This window comes from Helobdella robusta (genome assembly GCF_000326865.2).
Source record: "Helobdella robusta unplaced genomic scaffold HELROscaffold_53, whole genome shotgun sequence".
Taxonomy (NCBI): Eukaryota; Metazoa; Annelida; class Clitellata; order Rhynchobdellida; family Glossiphoniidae; genus Helobdella; species Helobdella robusta.
Window position 1 is genome coordinate 814,209 of NW_008705278.1, and position 14,549 is coordinate 828,757.

At 31.7% G+C, this 14,549-nt stretch overlaps 3 protein-coding genes across 3 annotated transcripts; all 3 read right to left on the minus strand.

The window, feature by feature from the left end:
* Window positions 1–4,068: 4,068 nt before the first annotated feature.
* HELRODRAFT_179309 (hypothetical protein) lies at window positions 4,069–4,757 on the minus strand (the record flags this gene model as incomplete). Its single annotated transcript, XM_009028152.1, has 2 exons — window positions 4,069–4,234; window positions 4,543–4,757. 2 exons carry the CDS (start codon window positions 4,755–4,757, stop codon window positions 4,069–4,071), a joined length of 381 nt encoding a protein of 126 aa, XP_009026400.1.
* A 1,121-nt stretch (window positions 4,758–5,878) lies between these two features.
* Window positions 5,879–6,571, minus strand: HELRODRAFT_179310 (hypothetical protein; the record flags this gene model as incomplete). The annotated part of the gene is made up of 2 exons (XM_009028153.1): window positions 5,879–6,008; window positions 6,234–6,571. 2 exons carry the CDS (start codon window positions 6,569–6,571, stop codon window positions 5,879–5,881), a joined length of 468 nt encoding a protein of 155 aa, XP_009026401.1.
* A 2,000-nt stretch (window positions 6,572–8,571) lies between these two features.
* HELRODRAFT_179311 (hypothetical protein) lies at window positions 8,572–10,753 on the minus strand (the record flags this gene model as incomplete). The annotated part of the gene is made up of 7 exons (XM_009028154.1): window positions 8,572–8,762; window positions 9,240–9,297; window positions 9,556–9,729; window positions 9,844–9,925; window positions 10,026–10,113; window positions 10,330–10,349; window positions 10,650–10,753. The coding sequence occupies 7 exons, from the start codon at window positions 10,751–10,753 to the stop codon at window positions 8,572–8,574; spliced, it is 717 nt and encodes a 238-aa protein (XP_009026402.1).
* Window positions 10,754–14,549: the final 3,796 nt, after the last annotated feature.

Sequence of the window (14,549 nt, forward strand, 5' to 3'; positions counted from 1 at the left end):
ATTAATCAAACTGCCTGCAATTTTTTGTGAAAAAAAAAATTAAGTATTCCTGATAACTTAAAAATGGGTGAATAAATATATGAGTGATGTGTGTGTGTGTGTGTGTGTGTGTGTGTGTGTTTGAGTATACGTGTGTGTATGTGTGTGTATGCGTGTTTGTCTGTGTGCTTATTATCTTTTGTCTTATTCATTAGTTGGTAAACCACAAAAAGTTATCCATCGCGTAATAGAAATGAAATGGATAACAAAGAATCTAATTATAGGAATATATAATGGAAGATATATAAGGCTTCATGATGTTACCGTGAGTTTAGAAGTGCGTATTAACTATTTGTTCATATTAATGTTGTGTAAGATGTTAGTGTTGTTGCTGGTTTGAGAATGGCACTGTCTTAGATGAAAAATTTTTAAAATATTCTTTATTTTGGTGGTCACACAAAGATTATCGCTAATTTGTGACAGTTACTTATCATGGATTTTGTTGCCAAATAAAATTTCGTTTCGTTTCGATTGCCACTATTCGTTGATTTAGATATTGCGTGTCTAGAGAGAAATTTTTCAATCAAATTTTTTTATAGTTTCCGACATTAAAATTAGTTGTAAAAAAAAAACATCAAATAACTTTAACATCAGTTTAATTTATGTATCAGTATTCAAATCACGTTTCGAGTGACATTTCATTAAAATTTTAACAAACTTTATTAACTTTAAACAGTAATTCTCAAATATTTAATATAAATTATCAATGTTAGAGTTCGCCATCTGCTGAAGAAGTGACTTCAAATTATTCGTCAGGTCGATCGTTGCGAGGAGGTCCTGGTTCAAGCCGCCACGTTTGCCGTATCTGTTTGTTGTCGGTTCCGTATGAAGATTTAAACATTTTTTGTAATGTCATTTTGAATTATATTCATTATTATTTATTATTAATTTTATTATTTTATGTTTATTATTTTCAATTAGTTTATTTGAGTTATTTATTTATTTCATTTAATATACCATAAACAAATATATGATCCTGTATTGAAGATGGTTCTAAAAGATTGTTCATCTGTATAAGAATGAACTTTAAAGAATATATATCTTTTTCTATATCTATCTATCTATATCTATATCTATCCATATCTCACCTTAAAATAATCACAAAAGAACTGAAATTACGGTAATTTGAGTTATAGCTGAGTTATTTTCTCAATGCGTTAATGAGAAATTGAGCACAAGTATTAAACTACGATATCACGAAACATAAATATGCAGAATAAAAAAAAAATTTCTCGCCTCGGTCTGGCGTCAGACGAAGAATAAGTGGCTTTCTCCGACAGGTACCTGTCCAAACTGTCGATGGTCTCTTGTAGGGCGATTGACATCATGGGGTCGATTTTGAACCTTGACCTTAGGGCGTGCACGTTCTCAACGATTGGAGCACAATGTAGGAATGTTAGTAGGGTGGAAAGGATTATTAGTGAGGTTCCCACCGAGGTCATGTTCGGCCCTGTTCAATGAGAAGTATTGCCATGGAGTGAAATTCTAAAATTTTATCAAAAACGGAATTTTATAAAGTTTTAAGATGTGGATAATTTGTAATAAAAAAAATCTATACAAAACAATTCTAAACAAATAGACAAATAATAATTGAGAGACATTTACTTTAATGACAATGCAAAGAGTTAGAATGAAATTTCAAAAAGATCTTAATTTCTGTTTATAGATAAGAATCTTCTTCCGAATGTTGACATCGTGGTGAGACATATTTATAGCTTTCCTGTTTTCTTCCTCTTCCTATAACATTCCCACTAAGTTCTACAAACAATGACTTACGACACCCTTTTATTATTCATAATGTCATTATTTTGCCGCGTGTAACTGGAATCAACATTACCAATTCCATATCTGAAACCCATATAAATGCATATTCGTATGGACTAAAAAGTGACAAAAAATATATTATTCATTTGTTTACGTTATATTTAATTTTTCAAGTTTTCAACATATTTTATTACAGAATTACTTGTTCGTCATCGTTATTTGGAATCGAATTGAAAAAATCTAGCTCCACAAAAAAATAAAATAATAGAATCGTTTTTTCCATTTTTTTCCAATCTTTCCAAATCGTGTTACATTGTTTTTCTACTATCTTGTCACAGCCTTGAAGGAATTAATGTGTTTATTTAACAGATGAGGATGTAATTGGTTACTTAAATCAATAAACATTTTCTTTGCTTAAAGTTTGTTATTCCACTTTAATAATATAAAAATAAAATTTGGACATTTGAAAAATATATCGATAACTTTGAATTTCAGAATAGAAAAAATAAAATACACTCACGAATAATAATAATAACTTTTTATCATCAGAGATAAAATATTGAAATTGTTCAACTTATCTTAATAAATTGTTTCCTAAATACTCATTACAGATGATTGATTCCTCACCAATTGTTAAATGACTTTTAACAAGTGACATGAATGCGTCTGTTATGAGCCACGCGGATATTGTTCTTATTTCAATCCTCGCCTTCACTTTGATAATAGGTAGTATAAATGAAGAACTTCTAGCCATCTTCAGTTTATTAGTTCAATTTTTTATTGCAAATTTGAATCATGGAAAAACACATTTTTTTAAATTTGTAATCAATTTTTGGTGTTCTTAGTAGCGGGGCATGCCTCACCTGAAGCACGCATAGTTGAAGGGGGGGTAAAACTGAGAGGGATGAGTTGCGACGGCAGGCAGCCCTGTACATTTGAAAAATTTTAAACTGTGTCGGCTCCATTGTAGACTCAATATTAATTGTTACTGCTGCTCATTACGATGGATTGCTCCCGTTAGCAAGTTGCGTCATATATCAAATTTGTATATGCTCCGTGACAGAATAAAATTTTCAATAAGTTGCCACATTATCACAGAGGCATGTATGAAATTCTTGCCGGTACCTACGCCAATGTCGCCGCAGAACTCAGAAGAATTTTAAACTTCCATTAAGAACAAGCACAGAGTGTACAATGGCAATGGCACTCTTGGCTATCAACTACATAGGATCCATGGTTTGTGGTTGAAACCAGTCCGAGGCGTCGTGACTATAATAAAAAACATTCAGAAGTCCCAACCACGTCAATAAAATTTGGTACATTACAAGATAAGAAAGCACAATTGGTGGGCTGTCTGTCAACATTTATCATTTGCGTTCAACTCATAAAAAATTTATTCAAACAAGGGGTGGGTCTTCTCCGCAAGAACTTTTAGAAACCCAAGTCGACGTCTTGGTCTCGACTAAGAAGCAATGGCAAAAGTGCTGGAAAACTAGTTTCACCGATAACCAAGTGTGTGTTTATGATTTAAAGGATTTCAACTCAGAAGCATGCAGTGTACAAAAAAATCTTGTCTTAAAATCTAAAAACATTTCAGTTTTTTTTTTAATATTTCATGCAATTATAAGGGCGATTCTAGCGGTCTTTTGATTTTCGAAGAAACAGCAAAGAACTAGAAACTGGTTAGTGCTACATCGTGGGGTGCAGCTGAATGTCTCACATCTAGTCCATCAGCCTACGCGATAATTTCTTCTTACAATAAATGTCTCGATTTTCAGGCTAAACCGTGTCAATAACCAGATGGTTTAAAAAATAACTTAAAAAATTAAAAATTTGAATAATAATTTAAGTACTAAAATGATTTTTTGTTATTATTAAATGCCTGGAATTCGTTACAATTCTAAATTAAAATTTCATGGCCTACTGGGTTAGGCCTTATTTTATAAACAGCCGAACTCATCAACGGTTAAAAATCTTTTGCCAAAAAAGTTTTTAGTTTGAAACTTATAAAATTATTAATTGTTTTAATTGTATTAATAATTGCAAATGCATTTTTAAAACATGTTTTTTGTCAATAAATTGAAAAAAATCTACAACTTTTTGAAATAATGATTTATTCATGTACATTAAAATTATTTTATTCAACTGTCCTTTTCAAACAAAAAAAAGAGTTCCTATTCTTTGAAATCTGGAATTCAAGTTCTGAAAATTCAAAATTTGTTAAAAATATAAAATTTAACTCAAAATTTGTTAGAGAAAAAATTTTTAGAACAATTTTTTTATTTCCCAAAAATCAAACAAGTTACAAACACACGTGCACCTGTAATTTTCCGATCTCAGCAAGTTGAGTAGTTGAATGTTTTCTTTCAGCTCGTTCACCAACTCAGCCAGAGATTTTCCATCTTGATATAACTCGCTTCTTTTGCCAAATCTTTGTTGGTCAGGTTTTGTTAAATGATTTATAAAAAATTTTCAAAAAATTTCAATATTAATCAATTCAGCTCATAAGTGTTTTGAATAACAATTAATTATGCAAAAAAATATGATAACTTCATAAATTAAAACATTAATAAATCAATAAACTAAAAAGAAAAGTTTGTCTTAAACAATAAATAAGAATTTTTAGATTTCTTAAACGGTTAATGGAATGTTATTTGTTTTGTGTACGCAATTTCATCGTTAAAAAATCCAAAAAAATTCTTCCCAGTTTTAAAATCTTCAAAAAGTTGCTAATTATACCTCGGCCTACCATAGACCGATGACGAATGAAAAGAATCAGTCAACATCTTGTCCAGCTGGTCGATATTTTTGAACAAAGCTGGCAGCGGAAGTGGTTTCGCTTTCGACCTGACGCTGATTGGGTGGACGTCGATGTCATCCAGACTGGAATCCGACAGAGATGGTGCAACAAAGAGAAGAGCGAATATTACAACTTTGTTAATGAGGTTGCTCATCTGATTTAGTTAACAAATAAGTTCCTTTAACAATTTTTATTTATATTTTCTAATTTCATTGAGTAAATACACAACAGTATAAAACCGAGCTGAAAATTATTTAAAAAATTTATTGTAGACATCTTTAGCATTAGATTTTGGGTTAAAAACACAAAAATAATTTAAACAAAAATCAAATTTTGTTAAGAAATAAAAAACTGACTGTTAAAGTTGAGCTTGAAATAACTGCGAACGATAGGCTAACTTTACGATAGTTTATTAATTAATTATTAGAAAGATTTTTGAAAAAGCTTTTACTTTTTAAAATTTCCGACGAACTTTTGACTTAATAGTCATCAACTTTTACAAAACAAGCTGGAATGATAAGTCAACCGCAGCCTTTTATAGCTAAAGTCGGCAAGCTCCACTACGTCAACATATTAACATACATACATAATTACACATACGCATACACAGAAGCATATATATACATTAGGGATATGACAATTTTTAAAGACCCTATCCCCATGTTATTTTTTGTGGAGTTTTAATGCAAAGATCAAGAAAAATCCAATGGCAAGTGTCAAATTTAAAAAAATGTCACCCCCTTAATTAAATTTATATTATATATACATTGTACAAAATGGTTTTTTTAATCAGAAATACAAACATACAGGTTTTAGTGTTCATTTGTCAAAAGAAATTTAATGTTAATTTTTTCAATGCTTTTGCACAATAGAAGTAAATCCTGCAGAACTTTAATTGCACGTTCAGCACAAATATTTGACCTTTGAGTTGAGATTGGAGTCGGCTCAACCGACCAAAAAGTCCTTAAAGTCTTTATTGCCTTTGATCTTTGCAAACGGCTGCCAAATTATTGTAGTTATCCTGATTATAAACCTGACCAGAAAACCAGATGTCACTTCACGTGCCAGTAATAAAGTCACATGATGACTGACCCTCGGCTGACTGTCAAAATTCTGGAAGTAAAATATAAGCTAGCAAAGCATAGATTGCTCGGCTATTCTATCTTGCATTGCTTATATTTGGCAAAGTTCTGAAATTTACTTTAGGAAGCATCCTGTTTTCTTAAACTGTCTGTAACAAGTGATCAAGTGATGAAGGAAAGCCATATCATCTCTCTAAACAATTTCTTCTTCCTTCAGAGCATCTGAATCTTGAGAACCACTGTCAGAATCTTGTTTTTCTTCTTCAGTGTTAAAATGTTCTTCATCTTTACTGCTTAAATCATCCTTAGTATCTTGACTGACTCTGCTGTTTTTCATCTTCACTGTTTAAATCATCCTTAGTATCTTGACTGACTTTTTGCTTAATCAACTTTAGTTTTCTAGGATGAACTCCTTGTGTATCTTCAATTGTGGTGCAGTAGCCAGCTCTACCATTTCTTGACTTCTGAAGATTATAGAGGGCTCTATCTTTCTACATAACTATTCTCCATTTTCATCAGTTACGTTGAACAAGTTGGTAAAGTCTTACGTTCCTGGTTTTCTGCTGTCTTTTTCATACTTGTTTAGTACATTCTCAATTTTTCTTTCCACTGTAGATTTGCCTTTTTGAATTGGAAGATTCAGTTTTTTCCATAAGATTTTTACTTCTTTGATCACTATCACAACTCTCTCCTGTCTACTTTTCACATTTGCAGCCAAGCACTTAAATCTGTCCAGGATATGCTGTTCTGTTGGCATTTTGTTCATTTGATCAAGACTGTCAACAATCTTTGCATACTTTTTTGAATTCTTAGCTTTTTCAAATCTCACCAAATTTGATTCCCATAGTTTCTTATTCAAATCTAAAGGAAGACTATTTTTAGACATCTTGACTATAGTCCTGTCGAATTATAATTTGATTGTAAATTTAATTATCTACAAATAAACAAATCTTATGAGTTTAGGTTATCAAAATAAGTTTATAAAATATCAAAAGTCAGGTGATGATAACAAATATAATATATAATATGAAAGATTATGTAATAAGAATGCATACATATAGCAAATCACATCAGCAATAAACTGAAGCTGTGATACCTTAAACTGTACTGTATCTAACAATAGATAGATGGGAGAAAACGGTTTTCAGCTTAGGGGGTGAACTTTTTTGAGATTCAACACTTTCAAATGATATTTCTAGTTTTAAAATGTAATTTCTCCACTCATAATGGCATGGGAAACCAAAAATTGCCAAAAAAAATTTTTAGTCATATATCTAATATACATATATTCATACATGCACATTCACATATATAAATACGGTATAGATTTATAAACATTGTATACATGTATTATACACTATTATACATTTTGACATTATGAAAATATATGAGCGAATAATATGCATGCACTCAGTGGCTTATCTAGAAAACTTTTTAAAATATTTTGATTTTCACGGCAGAGCCGACACATTTACCAGGGCCAACATTTTGCTACTCTAGCTGACGACTGCTTTTTTATTTGCTCATCACGTCCTCTATTTTGGCTAATTTTTAAAATAAAACAATGTTGTTTTTCGTTAAAACACTGAGTCTTACTGACTATTATTGAAAATATTGCAAGCAACTGATGGCACATCCCCGCGGTTCTCTCTACATCCGCCGCTACAATATACAATATGTAAGGATATCGGCATAGACATATATAATATATATAATACATGTTTTTCATGCATTTGTGTATATATATATATATATATATATATTTTAGGCCGTATATTTATATATATATATATATATATATATATATATATACATATATATATATATATATATATATATATATATATATATTGTCAGCCCTATATGCACACAAACAACTGTTTTAACAAAGTATAGTATCTGGAGTATCCATCCACTCTTCGAACGACGAGAGTCCGGCAAAAAATATTATGACACTGGAGATGATTGAGATCGAAGTCGGAATAATGAGATGCATATTAGGCGCGCGTTGGTGATTATCATTTCTATGGCTTGCTTTCGAGGAAATGTTTAAATAACGTCTAAAATATGTTGACCAAATTTGTGTGTGTGTGTGTATGTGTGTGCGTGTGTGTGTGTGTAAATTTTTGGAGTGTTTTTCATCCTTTCAATGATTACTTTTTTGTTCATTAGGATGATGTATGTTTTTATAGAAAAAAATTACAGTAAATTACCATACTGCAATTTGCATTTGCAAATCGGGACAATTATATTTCTATATTTGGATACTATCAATTAGTTTTAATTTGATTCTCAATGCTATCAACAACAATACCTCCACCAAGTGAACACGCATGAATCCACAAGTCACACAATTTGCATGGGATACTTTGTAGCATAGACATCTCGATGTAATAGCCTGTTATTTCATCGAGACATCTATGGGTTGTAGGTGGAGGTCTCATTAACCATAACAATTATATCAGCTCGCAGTCCATCTCTACCGTTATATAATGACCACAAATTTAGTTAACAAATTGTTTTATTAAATTTTTTTTCTAAATTGTTTATTCCAATACCTGATAAGAGCAAAATGTAAATTATGTTGTTTAACTTCCGTAATGTTAACACACAAAATGTACAGGCACAAATTCTGAAAAGTTCTTTACTTATTATTTTTATAACCACAAAACGTTGGTTTTGGTAACAGATACTCAATGGAAAGCAGCACTTGTACTATAGCTGTATGGAAGAAAGTGAAAATGGGCAGGATGATCTGACGATGTTGGACACGTCCAGAGCTGGCAAAGTTGGTACACTTTTAAGAAGAAAAATTTTGAAATAATTTCTTGATTTTATTTAGATGAATAAAAACGATTATATGATTTTAAATGCAAAACATTATTCTCACTTGAAACTTGACGATTGTGGTTGACAGTCCTGAATCGAAGAAGGTACGGATTGAAATAATTTCTGAATCCCGTAAGTTCTAAGTGGGCTTGAGGAGGAGTAGGTGAATGTTTTGGTCGGAGACATTTGGATTAGAAGACTGTTCTTGCAAGAGAGTGAAAATTTTTGCGAACTTACAAATTCTGGACCTGTGTGTTTTTATTTTTTTTTTAGAAAATTATTTGTAAAAAGTTATTGATATAATATTCTATTTTCAGTTACATAAACTCGTGGAGTTATTTCAAACGCATAAATTCACCATGCTGAAAATTCTGTAATTTCAAATTTAATTTCAATATTCTCTGTAGAGCCATCCATACTTTTCTTACCTCTCGTTCAGAGCAGAGGTGGGCAAACTAAGGCCCGCGGGCCGCATGCGGCCTGTGAAGCCATTTTAAATAAGGTCATTAGCCAGGCATTATGATTAAAAAAGGAGACACAAATCTTAAAAAAATTCTTCCCCGGGTCGAACAAATTTGCTATTTAAATACATATGCAGCCATTCAAAGGTAAAATAGTTCTCAATGCGGCCCTTACAGCAAAAAGTTTGCCCACCCCTGGTTTGGAGCCATACTTATTACAATACTCGCCTTTATTAATTTTCTTCGGTGCCCTTGGAGGCAAACTGCACTTTGCACTGTTCAACACACTCGCCTCACATGCTACTTTGTCACTAGTCAAACTCTATGGAAATATTATAAATATAGTTGATATGATTTCATTATCTGAGTTTTTGTAGTAAAATTGTCAGAACAACAAAAAATTATTTAATTTTCGTTTGTATAAAACTAAAAGCAGAGATTATCATCTAAAGTTTTCTTTCAAGTCCTTGTCAAAAATTAAATTCTCGAAATATTTGTCAATTTAAAGATTGGTCAAATTACTCGTTTTCAGGTACATTATGTATCATTGATATTTTAGTGCAAGTACTGCCAGGACAACCTTTTCAGTATGTTGTACAAGTCCCTTGTAACCCATCTTCAACAACCACGTAGCAGTTTCTTTTGAGTTGAAGTAACAAGCGATGAACATGCATCTGATCAGTTCTCGGCTGACATTCGGAAACAACGTTGCCAGTAAGCAGTCTGCCTGCTCCTCTGGTTCCGTCAGCTTCAACTTCAAATGTGTGTGTTTGTGTGTGTGTGTTTGTGTTTGTGTATTTGTGTGTGTGTGTGTACATGCGCGCTGTTTAAATTTTTATAAAAACTTAATAGCCGGAAAAATTCTAACATTAGTATCAAAAAGCTGTTTGGCAAGTTTCAATCTCGGGTCTTCCAGGGTTGAATATTTTAAATGGACATTCGTGAAATAACTAAAGAAGAAATGAAAATTTTTTGAAGTGGAACATTTGCTTCAAACTCTGAATGCGCAAATCATTCTTATTGGAATAAAAATGTTAAAAAAGAACAAACTATTTGTTATCTCTTTCAGAAAACATCATTTCCCACTCCTTTGGCAGCAGTGTCAATTTCTCAAGTGTCAGTGTGTTTACGCACTGATCTGTATAGTAATGTTATGTACCTACTAGTTTAACGTAAGAAAACTTTTAAATGTTACTAAATTTCTAACTTTTTTATGCTTAAATGAATTTGTATGTGTTGTGTGTGTCTGTTTTTTGCTGTGTGTAGCTATCCTTCTAACATAAAATATTTTATAATAAGGATAGACTTGGAAAATTAATAGATGCAAAAACGTCACAGTATGATATTAGCCAACCTGTCGTTGTATTTCCAACTCTGTCGAGTCAAGAAATAAAAGTGTTTATAAATTTTATAAATCGGCATGTATGAAAGACGGTTTTGATAAAACTTTTATGTATTTAGAAGAAATGCAAGCCTAACAAGATAAAAAAAATACAAATCCCCACACACAAATTCACGGAGAAAGAGAGAAAGAAAAAGAGAAAGAGACAAACACGTACGCACACATACAAAAAATACTGACACATACAAAATCGTAAACCCCAAACACATACACGCATACACACACAGTGACAAAAACAAAAACGCATACACACACACACAGTTGTTGCAAACTTCAATCCATCTCCGGCATTCGATCCTGTTAATGAAGGTGTCAACATGGGTAGTTGTACAGCGGAGTTGAAGAACTCGCTTCTTGTTCTAGTTGTATCGGCCATAACACGCAGTTCTGATTTTAAATCGGCAAAAATTGTTCTTATATTTATTTATCAGAAGTATCAAAGACACACACCACAGTACATGTGAAAGATGGGATAACTTGGCATTCGAATCCAGTCACTGCGACAATAGAGCTAGGTGCATTAACCATTGGAATATCTTTTTTATATAATATTTTTATTCAGTTACTTAATTTGGGCAAGTTTTAAAAAAAGACTGTTTTGGAATTGGAGTGATAATTTTTTTACACAAACTGCTGATAAAGATTAAAGGTAACTAACCGCTGTATTGTTTGTATTCTTGCTCAGCAGAGTTCTGTAAAGAAAGTTCTTAGTTAAATATTAATTATTTTGGAAACAATCAATAATCTGATTCTTTTATGATTCTAAATTTATGCAATTCATTTTTTGACGTTTTTAATTTTGAATAATCTCCATGCTAACAACGTCAGTTCAAATTTTAAAAGTCCGATAATCATAATTTTTAACATGAAGAAATACAATAAAGTAAAAAATTTTCAATAAAATAATAAACGAAAATTTATTTTTCAAAACAAATACAACTAAGTTGGATTAATTGCTCTTAGATTTTTGACCAAAGGATAGCGTCAAAAGATATTTTCCAACATACATCACGATTGGAATAGCCCATGTTGTAGAGATGGTACCAGACCTCATTGACTTTGAATCCGCAGGCCACAAAAAGACATCGGATGATGGTCTTGCTGACAGATGGATAGGAAAATCTGATCAGCTGTTCGTCATGCGTCTGCTCATGGGTGAGCTTTACCCGCTGTTTTAGTTTCAGTTTCAGTTTAATTAAGTTTTAGATAGTTTTATTATGGTGTATTTTATTTAAATATTCAATTAAAATTATTTTATTTTAAATTGATAAATGACCTTGATATTGATTGCTTTTTTCAGTAGAAAAAATCGTGGGTCGTAACTCGTTGAGAAATCTTTCGCGACGTGGTGGAAATAACTAGAAGCGTTTCAATTTAGATATAACTTTTAAAGTTTGTAAAGAAAAAGAGAAAAAGAGAGAGAGAGAGAGAACCTAAAAAAAACTAGTAGCTGTATGAGGAAGAGAGGGCAAGTGAAAAGAAGGAGAGAAAAAAGAAATTAAAAAGAGAGAGAAAGAGACGAAAAGATTGATCGACAGAGAGAAACAAATAAGAGACAAACAGAGATAAGCAGATAGACAAAGAAGCAGAAAAAAACTGCGATAAAAATAAAATAGAGAAAGAGAGAGAGAGAAAGAGAGAGAGAGAGAGAGATAACTAACTGGCGTCCTTGGACGGCATCATACTTCATAACCCATCCAGCTGGCAGTGTGAGGTATTTCATCAACTTATCAATATTTATTACGGTTGGGGGGCTCATTAATTCACTTTGTTCTTTTGTCGATTTGGTTATATGGACTTGAAAAATTATTTTAAAAAAAGTATTTTCAACGGTTTAAAAATAATGAATTAAAAAGATATTAAGTATTGGGTTTTCAATTGTTTCTAAAGAAAATCTCCATTTTAATTAAACGAAACTTTAACCAGTTTTAAGAAAAAATAACATTTACATTTGAAAAAATAATTTAACTAAAATATTTGGCAGATATAAATAAAATGTCTAAAATGTCATAACTCAGTGCGTTTAAAGCATCACACACGCTGCAACTGACATGTAAGGATAGAGTCAGGCGCTTTAACCACCTCACAATTTTAAAGTCCGCATAAGATGACAGACGACACGACAAAAAGTAAAAAACACAATAGAATATTGTATAAATGTGAAAGCAAAAACATTTAAAACCGAAATTGTTATAACAAATGCGATTAAATGAATTTGCCCACCTTTTTGTTCTACGAAACTTCTAGTGAAATGTAAATGGCGAAAATATTTATTAAACAAATAATAGATAATATAGAAAAACATTATTTTTTTACCATGCTACTGTAAGAGTTCAAATTGTTCAATGTTTCAAAAAAAGGTGTCAGTTTTTGAAAAAGGTATTGGACATTGATACAACAGCAGCTCAATAACTGGCATTTATGAAATTTGGTTGGCGAATTAGCTCAGTCTGTAAAAGTGTCATTTCTCGAGTTGTCATTGCATGATGACCAGGTTCGAATTCTGTCTGTGCGAAGCACATAAAACATTTTATGCCATGAGTGTATGGTGCAGTGCTTGCACGTTCATAAAAATAATGTAATTGTTAATACATTGCGTTGCTTGGGTGTTGGGAGCACGAAAGTTAAAGTAAAGTCACACTAAGTTAAGCACGGAATTTATACCATGATAAATTTCTGTAGGCCGATCCGCATATTTCAGAGATGCAAAATGATTAAAAACTAACTTGGAAGAAGTTTGGATGTTTTTTCCTTTATTTGCCTTTTTTCTTTTTTTCGGTTTTGACGACTTATTTTGGCTTCCACAAGCAAAATCACTAGCTAGTAAAAAATGAATTGATCATTTTTAATTTTTAAAATTTTCCATTTTCATTAAATTCAGTTTAAATTCATTTAATTTTATTAAAAATGTATTGATTAGGCTGTAAACGTGTTAAAACAAGATTTTTATTTACAAAATGTTTTGTAAAATAATACAATTAAAATATTTTTAGGTAAATAGGCTTAATAAATAGTTATTTAGCTTAATACACTGATAATGTTTATGCTTAAAATTGTTTAAAATTAAATTGTTAAGTACTATTTCCGTAGGCAGGCACTCTGTTTTTAGCTATCAAGACGGCGTTGGCAAAAGACTGAAATTTTTTTAAATTATTTTTTGTCAATGAAGTCACAAACAGTTTGTCAAAAAAGTTATTGAATGTTAAAAATGTGTGTTTGTGTGTGTGAGTGTGTGTGGTGTGTGTGTGTGGTGTGGTGTGGTGTGTGTGTGTGTGTCCCAAATACATTATAAAGCTCGAAGTTCATACTGGTGCACATCAAAATTTATTCGAAACTGACATTAAATTGGAGTCAAAAAACTTTCAACCGTTACTATTGTGAACGAAAAAATGTCACAATGATGAGCTAAAAAAATAAAACTAAACATTAAAAGAAGGTCAAAACAAATTTTAAAAAACTCGACCGAATATGGCTCAGACACGTCAAATTTTACTGAATGAGAGTGGGACTTGTCCAATTTGACGAAAAATGAATTTCCACAAACCCTCAGCAATGACAAACCAAACGCAAACCTCATTGGCGTTATAGTGCATCTTCCGCAAACATTTCGAAGTGAGGTAGACGTTGAAGTTGTTAGCTATGAAGACGGAGCTAATGAACTTGCTGTCGGCAGACGAGTACATGGTCTGGATGACCTTCTCGTCGTCCTGTTCATTGTGGTTCATCTCGGTAGATTCCTTTTGGGATAAGATTTTTCATCATATAGTTTAGTTGTTCTATGAAGTTTATTTAGTTGTTCAATCAGTCAGTCAATCATTCATTCCTTCCTTCATTCATTCATTCATTCTTTCATTCATTTACTCATTCACTCACTCACAATCATTCATTCATTCATTCATTCATTTGTTCGTTCGTTCATTCATTCATTCATTCGTTCATTCATTCACTCACTCACCGATCCGATGTATTTCCTCCACAGTTTGCACCTCGGATCTGCCCACGTGGTTTCCTTGCGGGCATGGTTGATGAAATAGCTGTTGAAATTTTCGCATTTCCATCATTTAGCACTGCGTTATAAGCAGTTCTTAATTTACCCAATAGATTTTTAATAAAAAGTAATTTAAATTCTAGTATTGGTACATTCATCGCAATAGATAATCCACTTCACTTAA